This window comes from Electrophorus electricus, chromosome 1 (genome assembly GCF_041902795.1).
Source record: "Electrophorus electricus isolate QZ-2024a chromosome 1, ASM4190279v1, whole genome shotgun sequence".
Taxonomy (NCBI): Eukaryota; Metazoa; Chordata; class Actinopteri; order Gymnotiformes; family Gymnotidae; genus Electrophorus; species Electrophorus electricus.
In genome coordinates this window covers 45,272,219-45,292,005 of record NC_137497.1, presented here as the reverse complement: position 1 = coordinate 45,292,005, position 19,787 = coordinate 45,272,219, and the positions used below count along the sequence as shown (strand labels likewise).

At 48.0% G+C, this 19,787-nt stretch overlaps 1 protein-coding gene across 9 annotated transcripts in view; it reads right to left on the bottom strand.

The window, feature by feature from the left end:
* sulf1 (sulfatase 1) overlaps window positions 1-13,439 on the bottom strand; it is a 21,679-nt gene extending 8,240 nt beyond the window's left edge. For 5 of the 9 annotated variants that reach the window (XM_035526541.2, XM_035526542.2, XM_035526543.2 and 2 more), the window contains exons 1-9: window positions 13,146-13,438; window positions 11,882-12,121; window positions 10,430-10,581; window positions 8,356-8,525; window positions 5,885-6,035; window positions 5,620-5,795; window positions 4,989-5,117; window positions 4,282-4,338; window positions 2,999-3,137 (exon numbers count right to left, since the gene is read on the bottom strand). In XM_035526541.2, the coding sequence (XP_035382434.1) occupies window positions 2,999-3,137; window positions 4,282-4,338; window positions 4,989-5,117; window positions 5,620-5,795; window positions 5,885-6,035; window positions 8,356-8,525; window positions 10,430-10,581; window positions 11,882-12,121; window positions 13,146-13,287 (1,356 nt within the window). In that variant the 5' untranslated portion in view covers window positions 13,288-13,438. Of the gene's footprint in view, window positions 1-2,998; window positions 3,138-4,281; window positions 4,339-4,988; window positions 5,118-5,619; window positions 5,796-5,884; window positions 6,036-8,355; window positions 8,526-10,429; window positions 10,582-11,881; window positions 12,123-13,145 lie in introns of those variants that run through there. The other 4 variants (XR_014125625.1, XM_035526540.2, XM_035526544.2 and 1 more) reach the window with 3 other exon arrangements.
* Window positions 13,440-19,787: the final 6,348 nt, after the last annotated feature.

Genomic DNA, 19,787 nt, shown 5'->3' with positions numbered 1-19,787 from the left:
AGAGACTGGAGCAACTAGAAACACATGCATGCCACAATCGCACGTACACAAGAAAAGCACACGTACACGGACATGCACACATCCAACACTGCCAGACAAACTTTATGCATTGGCTCACGCACGCACGGACACACACAGCCTGGCTCCATCAGCTGCTAGTCAAACAGTCCTAAGCAAACATATTCAACTCTGCGGGGTTTTGCTAACTCACCATCACACTCAAGATCTCCAGAATGACAAACACAAGCTTCCAAATGACCAATCACAGTCATACACCTCATTAGTCTAACCCTAACCCTCATTCATGGAGGTGGAGAACTGAAAGACACCCCTCACACATACACACACACGCACACCATACACATACACCCCTCACACACACACACAAAATACACCCCACACACACAAACACACACACACAGAACTCATTGACTCTTCACAGGAAGTGAAGCAGGGCAGTAGTTGTCAGGTGAAGTCTTGCATTCCTGCTGTTTTTACAGAGCTTTTAGTTTTAGTGCCTGTCACATTCCTCCAACACGAGAGAGAGATCGATAGAGTGAGAGAGAGAGAGAAAGTGAGAGAAGCGGGGAGAGAGGGTAGTGTGTGTGTTCCCCTCCACAGGCTCAGACTCGACCGTCTTCATCTACACCACGTCTGAGGTTTCACTGAACACTTTTACGCCAAAGCAGAAGAAAAACTGACTATAAATACACTGAAAATGTACACGCCTGTGCACACGCACAACCTGCATGTCCTTATATCCTGCTGTTTTTAACAAATAAACATTCATGCACTCTTTCAAACCAGAGCAGTCACAGGGAGGTGTGTAGTGCACCAACACACATTTCTAAACATTTAGAAACCCTTAAAAACCACAAACCCTTCGTAGAAACTTTGCTTTTAATCAAATCCCCAGACTGTTAGAAGCAAACCCATAAAAACTTTTTTGTCTGTTTGTCTGTTTCACATTAGCTCTGGAAATCAAAGCTGCATTTGAAACTATAACATTGTGTTTTTTTTCAGCTCTCATTCAGCACTGTGCTGCTGACTACCAGGGACCAGGCACGCTGTGCACCAGTTAATAGGGCCCTGATGAAAGAGGGATACAGTGGAATTAGTTACCCTTGCTAAGCATACCAAGGACTAATTACACCTCAGTGGCTGTAACTGGCAGCTTGAATTACACTACAACTCGAGGGACCACACTGCACCACACACATGTAACAACTCACTCTGGACACCCTGGTGTAGGGAGCACAACATCACTGGGCTTAAATATTACAAATTAATAAATGATTGTTTGTTTGTGTGTGTGTGTGTGTGTGTGTGTGTGTATATATATATATATATATCCCCATCCCGAAGAAACCTCGACCCTCTGACCTCAATGACTACCGCCCTGTTGCCCTCACATCAGTCGTGATGAAGTGCTTTGAAAAGCTAGTCAGAGCCTTCATCACATCTTCACTGCCAGCCTCCATGGACCCACTGCAGTTTTCATACTGCCACAACCGCTCCACTGATGATGCAATTGCACATCTGTTCCACACCACACTGACCCACCTGGACAAAGGGAGGGGTAATTATGTTAAAATGCTGTTTGTCGACTACAGTTCAGCATTTAACACCATCATCCCCTCCCTACTCACTACTAAGTTGGAGGATCTAGGACTACATGCATCCCTGTGCGACTGGATCTCCAACTTCCTAACAGACAGACCACAATCAGTACGGGTGGGCAACTGTGCCTCATCCACCCTCACCCTCAGCACTGGAGCTCCTCAGGGTTGTGTCCTAAGCCCCCTGCTCTACTCACTGTACACCTATGACTGCACAGCCACTTCCAGCTCCACCATCATTGTCAAGTTTGCTGACGACACCGTTGTCATAAGCCTGATCTCGGACAACGATGAGAGGGCCTACCTGGAGGAGATTAAACACCTGGAAAACTGGTGCCAGGAAAATAAGCTCCTCTTAAACGTCAGTAAGACAAAGGAGCTGATCGTGGATTGCAGCAAGAAGCAGGAGCGGCACTACCAACCTGTGAGGATCAGTGGAACCACAGTGGAGAGAGTAGATAGTTTCAGGTAGCTTGGTGTTCACATCTCACAGGACCTGTCCTGGTCCTGCCATACCAACTCCCTGGCAAAGGAGGCTCGTCAGCGTCTTTACCACCTCAGACGCCTAAGAGACTTCAGACTGCCCTCCAAGGTACTGCGGAACTTCTACACCTGCACTATCGAGAGCATCCTCACAGGGAACATCACAGTCTGGTTTGGGAACAGCACCAAGCAGGACAGACAAGCACTCCAAAAGGTGGTGTGTTCAGCAGAGCGCATCACTCATACGGAACTTCCTGAGCTGCAGACCATCTACTACAAGCGGTGCCAGACCAAGGCCAGGAGGACTGTGAAGGACCCCACCCAGCCCAACAATAGACTCTTCTCTCTGCTGAGGTCAGGGAAGCGCTTTCGCTTTCAACAGAGAGAATGAAGAGGAGCTTCTTCCCACAGGCCATTCGGGCCCTGAATCAGGGAAACTGATAAACTGTGGGGACCACCACCACCATGTAACATAACTGTAAATATGTTCAATTACCACCATGTAACATATAACTGTTAATATGTCAATTACAAGATGGGACTGTACATTCTGTACATTGTGTACATGCATATATACATATCATATATACATTATACATTGTGTATATAAACATAATATACAGATATTGTACATACATTGTTAATATAATTTTGTATATATATAGAATATATATTTCTCTATGCACCCCTGTTTTTCTTTTTCCTCAGTTTGGACAGAGCACTCTCCACCATTTCACTGCGAGTTATACTGTACATGACTATGTATGTGACAAATAAACCAAACTTGAACTTGAACTTGAACACACACACACACACACACACACACACACACACACACGTTTGTGTGCGTGCATGCATGTGTGTATATATGCATGCGTATGCATGCGTGCATGTACCTGTCCAGGCTGTTCGCAGGCTGTCTGAAACTCTGTCTGCTCACACATCTCTTTCACCTTCTTGTATTTGGGCAGGCTGTTTGCATGCGCCAGGCCCACAGCACCCCCTACTGACTCTTCTTTCTTACGCAGGATTTTGCTGCAACGACAGAGAGGCTGGATGAGGTAGGAAGGTGTAGGAAGGTGAAGGAAGGTGGAGGAAGGTGGAGGTAGGTGGAGCTGCCTGCCCGGGCTGTGGCTTGGGTAGCAGGAAGGTGGAAGAGGGTCAGGCTCTCCACACCAACCCTTCCTGTGGCTCCTCTCAGCGTGAGGTCTTGCTCTCCTGGGGTATCCCACAATTTATTTATCCCACCAAACTCAACTCTTTCCTGTAGCACTCTGCAGTTGTGTTCCATTTCCTTTTGGACTCCCCACATCCACAAAACAAACACATGACTAAATAATAAACTGGACATCACGCCACACTGTGGAGAACTGGCTGCTTAGCATTGCCTAATGAACTGGTTCAGTTACACACCTCACAGCTCAATACAATGAGAACTGTGGTGGCACCCGGTTAGGCAGGTTTTGTTGGCTTTAGGTGTGAAGTATGTGGGTTATCACGGCTCTGATTTCATGCCCAGCAGTTCTGTTGTCACAGCGATGCAGCCGGGCCTGATCAGCAACATGCTGTTATTGTTGTTGAAAAATAGGTAGCTGCTGCTTTAAAACTGCCACAAGCAGCCATGCACAGGATTACTGCACACACACGGGAGGACAATCACGCAGGATTACTGCAGAGGCACGGGAGGATGCTCAGCAGGATTACTGCACACGCATGAGAGGACGCTCATGCACGGGATTAGCGCACACACACGGGACGACACTCACACACGGGATTACTGCACACGCACGGGAGGACGCACACGAAGGATTACTGCACACGAATGGAATTACCGCACATGCACGAGAGGGCGCTCACACTCGGGATTACTATACATGCACGGGAGGATGCTCATGCGGGATTACTGTACAGGCACGGGAGGACGCTCACGCAGAATTACTGCACATGCACGAGATTACTGCACATGTGTGGGATTACTGCACACGCACTGAGTTATTGGAACATAGACTGCAGTGAGCCAGTTACAGCTGGATCACAGGTAAGTGCAGACAGGATGTGCAAGAACACAGAGCCTGATGTCAATCACGTTCCACAATATAAACCAATACAACAAATGACTGCACCTGCTATTATAGGATGATGAAGAAGAAGAAGTGGGAGCAGAGTGGAGCAAACTCACCCTCTCTCCACCAGGAACGTGTCCCTCCAGACCTTTGGCTTCCGGTTTGGTTTGAATCTGAAAAACAAAAAACAAAGTTTTAGAATTCATATGAAATGCTCATAACAAAAGCTACTACTGGTCTTGGGAATCATTTTGGTTCCCTGGAATTTGAAAAAAAGCCAAATTTATGAAGCACTTCTTACATAATCTACATTAGAATTAGAGAACCCAGCATACTGTCCAGACCAAACCCCCTTTACAAACAGCTGGGGTTAGGGGTTAGGGGCATAGGGTTAGGGTTAGGGGATAGAGGTTATGGGGGTAGGGTTAGGAGGATAGGGCTAGTGGTTAGGGGTTAGTGGTTAGTGGTTAGGAGGATATGGTTAGGGGTTAGTGGTTAGGCCTAGGGGTGGATAGGGCTAGTGGTTTGGGTTAGGGGTTAGTGGTTAGGCCTAGGGGTGGATAGGGCTAGTGGTTAGGGGTTAGTGGTTAGGGGTTAGGGGTTAGTGGTTAGGCCTAGGGGTGGATAGGGCTAGTGGTTAGGGGTTAGGGGTTAGGGGTTAGTGGTTAGGCCTAGAGGTGGATAGGGCTAGGGGATTGGGTTAGTCCTCCAAATGTTGGCTGATACTCCAGCTAAATCGTGAACCGTGAAACATGGCGTTAGTTTTGTTTTGGTGGACGAACCCTGGGAGAACCCAGGCTCATCCTGGAGTTTAATCTTCTACCTATTGCCAGTCTTCTCCTGCTCCAGGAGCTTCAGTATGGACTTGCCGTCCATATCGGCTGGACTGTCCAGGCCAGCAATGTCCAGGATGGTAGGTGCCAGATCAACGTTCAGAACAAGATGGCTGTTCCTGTGGAACCAGAACCAGCAAGCAAAGGTCAGCGCGGCTATGGCAGAAGCCAAAACTGTCAGAGACAGATAGAATCCAAGAGATCACAAGGGCCAACTCCCTCATGATTCTCCCTCAAGACTCTCCCTCAATACTCTCTGAAGTCTCTTTGAAGACTCACGATTCTCCCTCAAAACAAATTTCAGGTTATTATGTGGGCTAGGGCAGTATTTTAATACCAAAGCCTGAAAAAAAAGTATTCATTTCATAAAACGCTGAGATTAAATGATAGATGCCTGTGTCAACATGACTAAGACATTAACATTTTTCCGCCTGTGTTGTATGAATGTCCAGTATTGGCAAATAACAAAACATCCCAGATACAGTAAAACAGTACGAATCTTAATGGTCTTAATGTCACTGGCTTCCCACAATTCAACAGACCAGCAGGCTTATTTGAATAATGATTAAATCTCAGTAGGATTACATAATGATTACATTCACATTAGTTGCTGGGTGCTACCTGGCTCCGGGCTCCACGTTGGGTCCCCTGACAAAGAAAGGCACCCGAATGTCGAAGTCATATGGCATGGACTTCCCTTTGACCAGACCAAACTGGCCGATGTGATAACCGTGGTCAGCTGTGTAGATGATGTAGGTGTTGTCCAACTCGCCTGTATTCACCAGTGTGTTGTATATCTGAAGACACACACACACAGAGTTCTCTAATGCATGTCCATGCGCATGTTGTACACTCGTAATCTCTGTCACTGCTCAGACTGTCTGACCTTCTCCACAGAGTCATCCACGGACATCAGTGTCTGGAGTCTCTTCCTGTGCAGGACGTTGGTGAACTCCATGTGTACAGGCTTCATGGGTCCAGTGTACTGCAGGATCCAGTGTTTGTCCATGTTGGGGGCGTAGTTGTAGCTAGGTGTGCTGGAGAACAGAGCACAGCACATCACAACACAGCACACACACAAACAGCACAACACAACACACACACAAATAGCACATCACAACACAGCACATCACAACACAGCACACACACACACAAACAGCACAGCACATCACACACCAAGAGCACAGCACTGTGTTGAGTCCCCAACACACACCTGTTTCACCACCACAGGTGCCACTATCTTATCTACCACATAATGTGTGCGACAGGCATTGCTAATCAATTTCCACACCCACTGATTAGGTGGGTCTCTGTGCTCAATGTTTTTGCAGCAACTTCACACCAAGCCAAGAGCCTTGGCCTTCCTGGCACAGGGAACTCATTTGAGGGTTGGCACACACATGCGAAAAACAATCACTCTGTAGCCTTGGGCACCCAAAATAAAGTTTGTAACAAGCTCTGGAATGCAAACTCAATAAGTCAAGCATATGTGAAGAGGGCTGGCGAGGGGAGAACTCGGGAAAACAGAGCGGCGCATGCGGGCTGGGAGACGCCTCCACGCTCGCGTCGTGCCAGTTCTCTGGTCTGGTTTGTAGGCGACAGCCACATATCTGAAAGACCCAGAGCAGTGAGACAGCTGCATTTGGTCTTAGCGGCTGGATTAAGCCCCACCCACTCTCCAAAGAGCCAGGACACTGAGCCAGAGAGGTCAGGAGAGGTCAGGAGAGGTCAGGAGAGCAAATCACACTGAATTTGACAGGGGTCATGCACATCACCTGCTCTGCTACGATGAACCGCCCATATGTGCCAACCTGCCTTGTGGGAAGTCTAACCAATCCCTACACGACCCTGCAATGTACTGAATCTCTCTCTCTCTCCCTCCCTCTCTCTCTCTCTCTCTCTCTCTCTCTCTCTCTCTCTCTCTCTCTCTCTCTCTCTCTATCTCCCTCCCTCCCTCCCTCTCTCTCTGTCACACAGAGAACAGATGACGACACTAGAATACACTCCAGAGGTATTTTGGAGAATGAGGAAGGCTGATGGAACCAAAAGCAGAACTGTGAATGTTTGCCCTGTCGACACCCACACGATTTACTACTGCACACTTAATGCTAACACAGCCTCGCCACATTTCAGATTAGCCGCTGTTATGGTTTCCATGCCAACAAAGTATGCAAGCGCACACAATGTTTTCCAGCCTTGGCTGCTGTGCAGATTTGTGGCACTGTGCTTGGCACCTCTCCTCTCATTATACGTTTGCTGAATGAATTGTGATGATGACGGAGTTCAAGTTTGGCGTCGTGCAGGGCGAACGCCATGTCTACTTCTGATCTGTGGAGTCCGTGCAACCTCCACTCCTGAGTCTTGTGCTGCTTTTGCCATCATCTGACCTCTGGCTCTTCTAGTAGGACATGCCAAGCAAGATTCTCCGCAACTGTGTGCCCATCACCACCAGCCCAGTCTGAGCCCTTCACAGCCATGAACTCACGCTAAATACATTAATAACATAACAAAGAGTGTTGAAGAAAGCAAAACAATGCATTCCACACGTCAAAACACACGAAGTGAATGGATGCGCTGAGTGACAAGATGAGGGCCAGAAATCTGAACCCAGAGAGTGATTGAGGGAGAGTGGAGGGTGGGGGTGGAGGGTAGAGGGTGAGGGGTGGGGGTGAGGGTGGAGGGTGAGGGTGGAGGGGTGGAGGTGGAGGGTGGATGGGGTGGGGGTGAGGGTGGAGGGGTGGAGGTGGAAGGTGGGGGTGGGGGTGAGGGTGGAGATGGAGGGTGGATGGGGTGGAGGGTGAGGGGTGGAGGCTGTGGGTGAGGAGTGGGGGTGGAGCAAGCTGTGACCCTGGAGGAGCACTTTAAGATAGTTGGGACCTGAAGTGGCAGCTGAGCCACATTGTCGTGATGACAGAGCTGAAAAACGTTCTTGGACTTGGCAACAGAATAGCGCTCCATAAACCCCAATCTTCACTCGCGTGTATTTCTTACACCCTAAATCACGTCTGTCACGTCAGTAGTTATTCACAAGAATGTTTCAGGGCACCGTCATCTCCCAAGATGAAGGGTCTCATTTTAATCACAGATCTGACATGTATGAGCACACAAAATCAACAATTCCTGACTTATATTTACCCGTGAGACAAATTCTAACATTTTTTACAAGATGATTGTGCTCAGAACACCTAGGTCCACCCCTAAAATGCAGATTGTGTGGCCTATATCCTGCCTTAAATATAGATGAAATATTGAAAAAAGTACAGAGTCCGAAATGTCCCTGCCCAGACGTCCTCCCTGGAGGACACACAGTTCAGTTTAGAGTGGGTAACAAGATGTCCCAGAATGCTTTTCACTCACATGTGCTGGGAGGCATTCGGGAAGAAATGGGAATACTGTGGGGCCGAGTCTTCAGGTCCGTGAGGTGCTGAGTGACTAATCACCATAAGCACAGGCCGGTGGGGGTACAGCCGCTTCGACGTGTGGAAGAAGCTGATGCTGTCGTTGGTGATCAGGTCTGTGAAGTAATCCTGCACAGGGAAAGCAAAACACAACAAACCATGAAGAACTGTACAGAGATTGTGACATCTGTGTTTTCAACTGTCACTACGGAGCGTTTTGGTAACCACACATCAGCTCTTTACTGTAATGGTGTCTGGTTGCTATGTGTCTGGTTGCTATGTGTTTGCGTCAGTGATACTGCTGTGCACAACCGAACATGACACTGGTGTTAGCGCCCACAGTTGGGGTCAGGGGTCGGACCCTCCTGCTCAGTCAGTGTTTTGACCACATTGAGGTGTGTGGATGAGGCCTCTGAAAGTTAAAGGAATTGTTCGCCACTGTGAGGTGCTACCCAGCGCTAGACAGGGACCTCTGACCACATCTCCTTGTCCACGTCTCCTCCTCAGGTCTTATACCCTAACCCCTAACCCCAACTCTTAACCACCAACCCTAACCCAAACCCCTAACCCTATAACAGTAACCCAAACCCCTAACCCAAACCCCTAACCCTATAACAGTAACCCAAACCCCTAACCCTAACCCCTAACCCTAACCATAACTGCCAACCCGAACCCTAACCACTAACCCTATAACCCTAACTCTATAATCCTAACCCAAACCCCTAACCCTATAACCCTAACCCCTAACCCTGTAATCCTACAACCCTAACCCTATAACCCTAACCCCTAAACCTATAATCCTAACCCTCACTGCCAACCCTAACCCTAAACCCTATAACCCAAACCCCTAAACCTATAATCCCAATCCTAACTGCCAACCCTAACCCTAACCCCTAACCCTATAACCCTAACCATATAATCCTAACCCCTAACCCTATAACCCTAACCCTATAATCCTAACCCTAACTGCCACCCCTAACCCTAACCCCTAACCCTATAACCCTAACCTCTAAACCTATAATCCTAACCCTAACTGCCAACCCTAACCCTAACCACTAACCCTATAACCCTAACCCCTAACCCTATAATCCTAACCCTGTAACCCTAACCCTGTAACCCTAATCCTATAATCCTAACCCTAACCCCCAACCCTATAACCCTAATCTGTCTTCTCTCTGCTCAGGGTTTTTAGTGAGCGAGTTTCTTCAATTTAGAGAATTCCATTCAATGACACACAGGAACTCTGATGCCTTCAGATTCATCAGACTGTATGAACGCATCAGACTTCAGTTTGTTTCAGAACGGACATGACTCATGCGGTCATTTCAAACAGTAAGAACACACTTCAACAGGCAGGAATCATGCATACATACGGTTTACCTCAGCAAAGTCACAGTCTGAGAGTGAGATGTAAGAAAAACGTTTTTAAAAAGTTCACCCGGATAACAAAATTCATGAGAAACTACTGTTTGGATGGCCAGCAAGGTTTGTCTAAGGGTGTAAACATTGTGGACCACTGATGGAGGCGTGGTATGAGATGCCGCCATGTCAGGACAGTTGCGCTGGAGGGGATTAAACCACTCCAAGCTTTCCCACGGAACCACTGAGGCCCAGCACACCTCGTTGGCATCTCCGGAGTCACTGCCTGTAGGCAACTTAACAACTTCACTGCCATCTGAGCACCAGACCAATACGTTATTCAGCCAGTCAGCAGACGAGCACAGAAAAACCACCCAACTCACACACCTCCTCAAATGACACACCCACTGGAACCTGCACGGCTTCAAAGGACGTCAACATACATCAGAGTGGTATGCCTCTCATACTCAAATAAATAAATAAATACATGCATACATAAATACTTAATTTCTTCATTCATTCTTTTATTTGCATTTTTCGCCCATCACATGTAGTGACAGAAATAATAGCCAGTAGATGCGATAAAGGACCGCGTGCAGGCTGTGTGCCTTAATCCGGTTTGGACGAACCTTCTGGTGAAGAGGTGGTTGGGAATTTCGAGCAGTGGAACATACCTTGGCATAGTCTGCTCCGTGCTTTTCCTTGTAACCATTCCGACACACCGTGTAATTATAGAAACGGGAATTTTTGATGAGCCCCACCCACTCCCGCCAGCCAGGGGGTATGTAGCTGCCATTGTATTCATTGAGGTACTTCCCGAAGAATGCTGCCAAGGAACCCAAACATCAACATCAACAACACTGCTGTTCTGAGATCAGTTTGTTTACATTAATACCAAACTGGGATGAAGAATCCCAGGACCCACCAAACAGCATCAGATTTTTTAAAGTAAAATCCTTAATCCAAAATAACCCAACATGAATGAATCTGATTTAAAAACACGTCAGTGTACATGTGTAAAACAGATTAATCTCCCAGTGATCTCCCAGTAATCTCCCATTAATCTGCTCAAAAAGATAAAAACTGATAGATCAACAGGTAAGATCTGGCTGCATCGCGCGCGCACACACACACACACGCACACACACACACACACACACACACACACACACACAGGTATGTATGTATTGTATATTTACATTTACTGCATTTATGTGTGTGTGTGTGTGTGTGTGTGTGTATGTATGTATGTATGTATGTATGTATGTGTGTCTGTGCGCGTGTGTGTGTGCGTGTATGTATGTGTGTGTGTGCATGTATATGTATGTATGTATTTGGGTGTGTGTGTGTGTGTGTGTGTATGTATGTATCTTTGCGAATGTGTGTACGCAGGTGTATGTGTATGTGTGCATATATGTATGTGTGCGTGTGTATGTATGTGTGTGTGTGCGCGTGTATGTATGTAAGTACGTATGTATGTATGTATGTGTGTGCATGTATATGTATGTATGTGTGTGTGTGTGTGTGTGTACGCATGTATGTATGTGCGTGTGCGTTCGTGTATGTACATATGTACGTATGTATGTGTGTATGTATGTATGTGTGTCTGTGTATGTATGTATGTGTGTGTGCGTGTATGTATGTGTGTGTGTGCGCGCGTGTGTGTGTGCGTGTATGTATGTATGTGTGTGTGTGCATGTATATGTATGTATGTATGTGGGTGCGAGTGTGTGTATGTATATGTATGTATGTATTTGGATGTGTGTGTGTGTGTGTGTGTGTGTATGTATGTATGTATGTATGTATGTATCTGTGCGAATGTGTGTACGCAGGTGTGTGTGTGTGTGTGCGTTCGTGTATGTACATATGTATGTGTGTATGTATGATGCGTGCGTGCGTGCGTGTGAGAGAGAGAGAGAGAGAGAGAGAGGGAGAGGTGTGCGTGCGTGCGTGTGTGAGAGAGAGAGAGAGAGAGGTGTGCGTGCGTGCGTGAGAGAGAGAGAGAGAGAGAGAGAGAGAGAGAGAGGGAGAGGTGTGCCTGCGTGAGAGAGAGAGAGAGAGAGAGAGAGGGAGAGGTATGCGTGCGTGCGTGCGTGAGAGAGAGAGAGAATGACTGTATCCACTACCTGTCCTGTATCCCGTGTTGTTGAGATACACGGCGAAGGATCGCGGCTCGTGCTGGACCTGCCAGGAGAGAGAGGAGCAGTTCTCGTTGTTGGTGTAGGTGTTGTGGTTGTGCACGTACTTCCCCGTCAGCATGGACGAGCGCGACGGGCAGCACATGGGCGTGGTGACGAAGGCGTTAGTGAAGGAGGTGCCCCCCCCCTCCATGATCCGGCGGGTTTTGTTCATGACCTGCAGGGAGCCTGTGGGACAGAGCAAGACAGCAAGAAGAAAAAAAAAAACGAAACTAAATAAAACGGCTCAGTTCTGCAGCACTAAATGAGTTCATGAAGTTCACAGTGTATGACGGGCCGTGTGGGCGGGGCTGTGGGCGGGGCCAGGGCAGACATGCCTTGTGGCGGTGCAGTAAGAGACTGTGGTTGCATGACTAAGAGCCTCAAAGCTCTCAGAGATTTCCAGTCACTGGAGATTCAAATGTAAACGTCTGTCAGACGGTCAATGTGAGCAAGCTGAGCGCTGATGGTTCTAGTGTGTCGCAGGGAATCTGATCTGGTGACGACAGCACAACTCTGCACTTGTATCTGACCCACATCAGCTCTGACGACACACAGCGGTGCAACGCTGAGTCACACAGGCTTAACACACTGTGTCCAAGAACACTGGCCTCAAATCCAAACACTGACATCAGGTTTTCCAGGCTTGACTTAATAAAAAAGAACAATTCACATGAAAAAAAGCACAATTGAGCAGCAACTAGAGATTCTGCACGTTAACTTGGATGCTTCCTGTGTCTAAGTAAAGTAACTCAGTGCTACAGACGTGGTGCCTTCATTCTGAGACTCAAGGCACTGGACTCACGTGGATATCTGGACTGTCCAGCACATAACCAAGGCCTTGGTTCCTCTCTGCTCTTTAATGCTCAAGTTCTCTTGATAACATATTTAATAAACAGATCTTCAGAGCTCTCTGAGCTGGGTTTAACACGATGGACAGAAATACCACATCACGATTATATTACTACATATAGCAATTTTAATATATGGTAATAAATATCACAACACACTGACTGGTGTAATATCATTAATCAATGGCCTGCATTACCTACCGACAATTAAAAATTGTGATTTGTTAGGAGTCTCATTTGCATACTGCTGGTTTCTGCAGTTTTATTATGGCAAAGGTCAATATTGTGATGATGATTAACAAACAGTATATTTTGCAGCCGTACCTCAGTCGTGTGCGGGAGGACAAGACGTAGCCACTTACCCAACTCCACGTCTTGGTCGTCAGTCATGATGAGAATGATGTTGGGACGAATGTTGCGGCGGTCGCGTTGCACACGCCCTCGCAGACCATGGGACGAGACGGCACAAGAGACCAGCAGCATGAGCAGACATGCAAACTTCATGCTTAGAGCAAAGAGAGAGAGAGAGAGAGAGAGAGAGAGAGAGAGAGAGAGAGAGAGAGGGAGTGAGAGAGAGAGAGAGAGAGAGAGAGAGAGACAGAGAGAGGGTCCACTCTGCTGTTCTCAGGCCGGCGTAGCTCTCCACAGTCACGTCTGCGGGAAAAAGACAAGTCACAACATGAGTGTTTAAAATGGGAATATGGTGAGAAGCCCAGAACTGTATTAAAAAAAAAGAGAGAGAAAACAGAAAAATTAAGAATAAAGTCAGAGAAAGGAAAAGTGAAAGTTGAAGAAGGGAGACTAACAGAGTGGCAGTCAAATAAAAACAATGAAAAAAAGCATGTTTTAGAATTAGAGGATATTAAACAGAACGACAGACCTTTAAAAATTAAAACACATCTAGATGCTTGTAAAATTAAAACAGATCTACAGATATTTTTCTGGTGGAACAGAACATAAATGACTATTCCAGACGGCTGTAAACACTCCCACACCTGATAAATTGTTGACATCTCTCAAGCTTAATATCATATCTGGACACCCACAGACCAGAGGAGAGGAGACCACAGATGTAGACCCATGAGGACAAATTCAACATGCAAAATGAACAAATGTCATAAGTGAAAGTGTTTCTCTGGACTTCTGCCTGCTTCTTTCTTCTTTCCAGCAGATTTGATGTGATTTAACTAAAATAAATCCAGTGAAGCCCTGTGACCACCAACAGATAAACACATCACACATCAGCATTCAACACAGTGCTTATAAATCCTACCCGCACAGCATCTAGAATGGTGTCAGACTAGTTTCCTCAGATGTGTGTACACACACACACACACACACACACACACACACACACACACACACACACAGAGACTCATACAGAGAGAGTGCGTTCTCTCCCTTTGAGTGTTTGCGAGCCAGCATTCACTCATCTGTCCCAGGAGAAGTTCTCTCATTGGCCACTGATGGTAGAAACAGTCCAAACCTAGCCAATCACAGCCCAGGGTTTGGCTGTCACTCAGATGACCTGGGTGTGGTGACCCCTGGCAGATGCCCAGCAGGGAGCAGGGAGGTGTTCCGCTACATTAACCCTCGTCATGGACGGGGGAGTGTTGGGTGGGGGGGTGGGGTGAGTAAGCCAGCCCCACTCAGCCTATGGTGACCATGAGGTTTTTCTCTCTACGAAACCTAAACGAGTCCAGAGCCACAATCACCCATGATCTGATTAGACTTCTCTTAGCTGATGAGGAGGGCACTCTCCCTAAAGAGTGGCCATGATTGGTGCAGGGAGGGAGGGAGGGAGGGAGGGAGGGGAGGGCATTCCAATTTGTCCTTCTTTGGCAGATAAGATCTCCTGAGCAGACAGAAACCCACCGTAAACCGCAGGTCTTTACAGAACACACAGTTTCTGCCTTTGATGCACTCTGAGTTAAATGGATTAAAATCCAGGACCAGGAAGAGAAAACGTTGTTGCTGTTGCTCTCAGTCTGGCGCAGCAGTGCGGCTAGTGAGGCTGGACAGTGTGATTACTAGCAGGCCTGGATGCTCCAGCAGCACTGGACAAACATGGCCTTGTTTTAGTGGAGGCAGCACCCACACATCCACGTCTCCCTGTCCCCCCACCCTCTGTCTCACACACACAGGCGAGCGTGGGCCCCACTAATGACTCTGTCGGCTGTCGCTGTAACTGCCGAAACCACAAGGATCAACCCTATCCAACAGATCACCTACAAGTGCCTCGCATCATACATGTACAGACACAGACAGACACACACACACACACACACACACACACACACACACACACACACACACACACACACACACACACACACAGAGGAACGGAACATGCCCCCACCCCCACCCCATTTCCAAAGTCTGGATACACACAAAAGAAAAAGCAATCGGATCTGCTCAGGGGCACTGGGTTAAAGTCCTGTAGTGTGTGTTAGGGTTAGCCTAACCCTAGGGTCCCTGGGTCCTTTAGTGACACACTCCAGCCTCTGCTCTCCAAGTGACACTCACACTTTCTGCTCAGCTCTGTAATTTAAGTAAACTTTCCTTAAATAGTTCCTCTATTTTCTGCCATGGAAGGAAAGAGGGTGAGAAATTACAGCTGTGTTTTAATTACCCTCATTATTGTGAAAATGGCGTCCCAGGCAGCAGGTCTGGTGTCTGCAACCCCCTCCCCCTTCCGCCACGCTCTGCCACCCTCCTCTGAGGAGGAACTGCTCCTGCTGGGGTCCAGGCAGGCCAAGCCCCCTGGTCCACCCCGGGGCAGAAGAAGCAAGGCAGCAGGCAGGCTTGCGTTACCCTCTACTGTTGCAAGGCTCCAGCCTGATGTGCAGGCATTAGAAGGTAATGTTTATTCACAAGGCTCATGTTTATGCATGAGGCAGCCCTCTGAAGAACTGGATTCTACGGCTGGGGAGGAACTCCTCTGCTACTGAGCTCCAGGAGAACCAAACTATCTAGAAATCACCCCATGAGTTTTAAAGTAGCTACAACAAGCAGAGTTTTGTTCTCGGGAGAACGCTAGGGTTGGGGGGGTGGGAGCTCTAAAACATGACTGGACCATGTTAGCCTGGGGGAAAAAAGGAGGAGACACACTGCAGAGCATGTAAAGCATACACGCACGCGCACACACACACACACACACACACACACACACACACACACACACACACACACACACACGTGTGTGCGCTGGACCCGAGGGAAAAGCTATCTGCAATTCACATTGCTGTTCAACCTTTTCAACCCTTTCTGAGATGATTTATGGAAGTCCTTTGCCCTAAATAAGAAAGACAATGAAAATACGCAATTTAACAAAAAAAATCTTGGGTTTTATTACCAAAAGAATCGTCAAGACACAGACGCTGGCAGAGGAGCACAGACCATGTACAGAACCGAGCCCCCAAGAAAGAGTACCTGGGCAATAATCAGTCCAAACATATAATATGTCTTCAAATTATGAAGACCTACAAACTGCCAATAAATTAAAGATGCTGAAAGTGTTTAGGCTCCTGGTCTTCTGTGTTCCCTCATCTAATGTCTGCATCTGTTTTGACAGACCTCTGCGAATTACAGAGGAAGACAGAAATGATGTCTTCCAGACCAACTGTAGAGAGAGAGAGAAAGAAAGCAGGAAGAGAGAGACAGAGAGGGAGAGAGAGGGAGAGAGAGAGAGACAGAGAGGGAGAGAGAGCACACATGCAAGCACCATCTCTCACCACTTATTGTTTTTAGGGATTAGAGTAAACGACCCAGTAACCAGCTCAGTGGAGGAGGACAGAGGAGGAGGAGACAGGTCACCAGGGTTCAGAGGAGGACAGAGGAGGAGGAGACAGATAACCAGGGTTCAGAGGAGGACAGAGGAGGAGACAGATCACCAGGGTTCAGAGGAGGACAGAGGAGGAGGAGACAGGTCACCAGGGTTCAGAGGAAGAGACAGGTCACCAGGGTTCAGAGGAGGACAGAGGAGGACGAGACAGGTCACCAGGGTTCAGAGGAGGACAGAAAGGCCCCTATGTGAGCGTCCAGCTGTCAGGAGTGCCCTGCACAGAAAATGAGAGCAATTTTCAGATTAATGAGAACAGAACAGTGTCCCTCACCACAATCCACAAGCTTCATTTCCATCATTCTGCCATATTTTGTAACGCTCTGCTCCCCCCACGCTCCCCGAGATAAAGAAGCCATGTTTAACCACACAGCTGTGGGAATGGTGACAGCAACACACAGATACTGCTGCATGACACATCAAACCACATGCCGCCATGGAGCCCACAGACCCCCAGACCACCAGACTTCCAGCCCCCTCAGCAATGTTCCCATGTGGTCTGATGGTCATGACCATAACAGGGTCCTACATCCTCTATACCAGGAAGTGCAGAAACAGGAAAACATGATGAGTGTGTATGGACAGAACAGATCTAGAACATTCTCTCCAGAAAGTTCTACATGCCAAAAAGAAGTTCATGTGGCAGCACATGCACTACTGCCTCATGCACTACTGCCTCATGCACTACTGCCTCATGCACTACTGTGGATGAACCCAGGGGGTCCTCAGCCTCCACCAAGCCTGCTCACTGCAAGCATCTGCAGCTGTGCCAAGAATCTCTGAATGTCCCTGTTACACTCCCTGAGCACCGTGACACATTACAGTCTACATTCAGAAGCACGCTGATGTCAGGAGGTCTCGACCCAGATGTGTAGAGAGTTGCTCTGAGGCTCCAGACAGACTGCAGGGGTCTCTGGGTTTCGATTACTCGGGTGGAGTAGGAATGAGCCAACTGAAGTGATTTCACTCTGGCCCTTCTTTGCTGGGTCATTTGGCTTAATCACTGTGGAGAGAATGCCACACGTATGCATGCAGACACATACATACACTCGCGCACACACACCCTTTCACTAATGACACATCACACACCTCAGCAGAGTGACAAGGAATGTCTCTGTGCGCCAGTATCCAGTGCCACACACTGTGAAGATGAAAAAACAAACAGGGCCTCCAGTCTAGTGGTCTGAGCATCAGCCAGATTGCACTCTCATGTTCCTAACAGACCAACAGCACTCAGAGGTGAAGAAGGAAGCATCATCAATGCAAAACAGATTAACCTCAGAGCAACACACACACCGACTGAACTCAGAGCAAAACACAAACCTGGTTTAGGGTTAGGGCTAGGGTTTAGGGTGGAGAGCTCCAGTGGAGGGTTAGGGTTTAGGGTGGAGAGCTCCAGTGGAGGGTTGGGGTTAGGGTTTAAGGTGGACAGCTCCAGTCAGGGTTAGGGTTAAGGGTTTAGGGTGGAGAGCTCCAGTGGAGGGTTAGGGTTTAGGGTGGAGAGCTCCAGTGGAGGGTTGGGGTTAGGGTTTAAGGTGGACAGCTCCAGTCAGGGTTAGGGTTTAGGGTGGAGAGCTCCAGTTAGGGTTAGGGTTTAGGGTTTAGAGCTCCAGTGGCGAGAGGGATCTTGGTTGCCTCGTTTCCTCTTTACAGCAGAACTGATGCTGATCTCCATATCACGCCCTAGAGGCTGATGAGTTATAACCATGTCTGTGGGAGCTTTGATGAGACATAACCATGTCTGTGAAAGCTTTAATGAGACGTAACCTGACGAGACGTAACCATGTCTGTGGGAGGTCTGTGATATTGTAACAGGTAATGAGGGGACATGTGTGGAAACAGCCCAGGTAGAGGACCTTCAGGGGTCGTTTCTTCTGAGTTTCACTCTCGTGAGGATCTGGGAAGCTCTTCTTGTGGTGTGAACATCACGCACCAAACCCACGCTTGTATCTAATCAGCCTCACCGCTCCAGACTAAAGCAATCCTGCATGAAGACTCCAGCACCAACCTGGAGAACTCGGAGCACGCACACACGCATGCACGCACAGACATCCCAACTTCAGCTCACTTGTGGTGTAAAAAAAGGCTGAAACAGCAAGGCTCCAGTACCAAATGAACGAACAAACACAAACGACACACACACACACACACACACACACACACACACACACACACACACACACACACTTGTCAAAGAGATGCAACAGTTTCATCTAAAGACAAAGAAACAAACAAGACTAGTTGACCATTCTCCACAGCTGCACAGAGCTCTCAGTCATCGCACATGTTGCTTTGTAGAGAAGTGAACCGTATGTCGCGCCAAACAGCTCCGATTTCCACATCACACGGAGCTGGGGGTTTGATAACAGGGTGTGAATCGCTGGATTGAACTATTTTAATCCAGCGAGGAGGCAACTGGAGGAGGGATTTTGGAAGAAGCTTGAGATGGGCTTGAATAATCTCTGAGTGACAGGGAGCGGGTCACCTGGCAACGCTCCCTCATTAATTATGGATTCCTCAAAATATATCATTAAACAAACACAGACTTCAAAGTGCCTCTCACTGTGGCACCAGGTGGTCTCTGTGTGTGTGTGTGTGTTTAGAGGCATGAGACTTGCTAAGTACAAAGTTATTAAAGCAAACTAAAAGCTTGTCTACTCTCATGGGAAGACGCTACACCATAGGAAATACACACAAGTTCCTGTACCATTACTCCCAACATTGAATGCACTGTGACGTAACAGGCTAAAGGTCAGGGGGCAGGCAGTGATCCCCAATCATGCCATCCTGCCACACTCACTCTGTTATCTGCAGGGTGTCGGGTGGCACCAGTGCCCAGCTGCAGTCCCACCAGTCCCACCAGTAACACCAACTCTCCCAGTCCTGCCTTTCTCACCACGTGTCTCCTCTCACACTCGTAAACCGAGGCCCCACTAATCCCCACACTAAGCCCCTCGAGTAGTGCAACCCCTCATTTTGGAGTGCCTGGCATTCAAGTGTGGGAAACACGTGACCTTGGAGAGTTTTATGATTTTCCATAATCCATCATCACCCATGGCAGGGAGACCCCAACCGCCTCCCAAGTAGAGAGCGACTGTGACATGCTGGAGGCTTTGACAGTGTTGCCATATACCAGGAGACATAAGAGTACCAGCATCCCTCA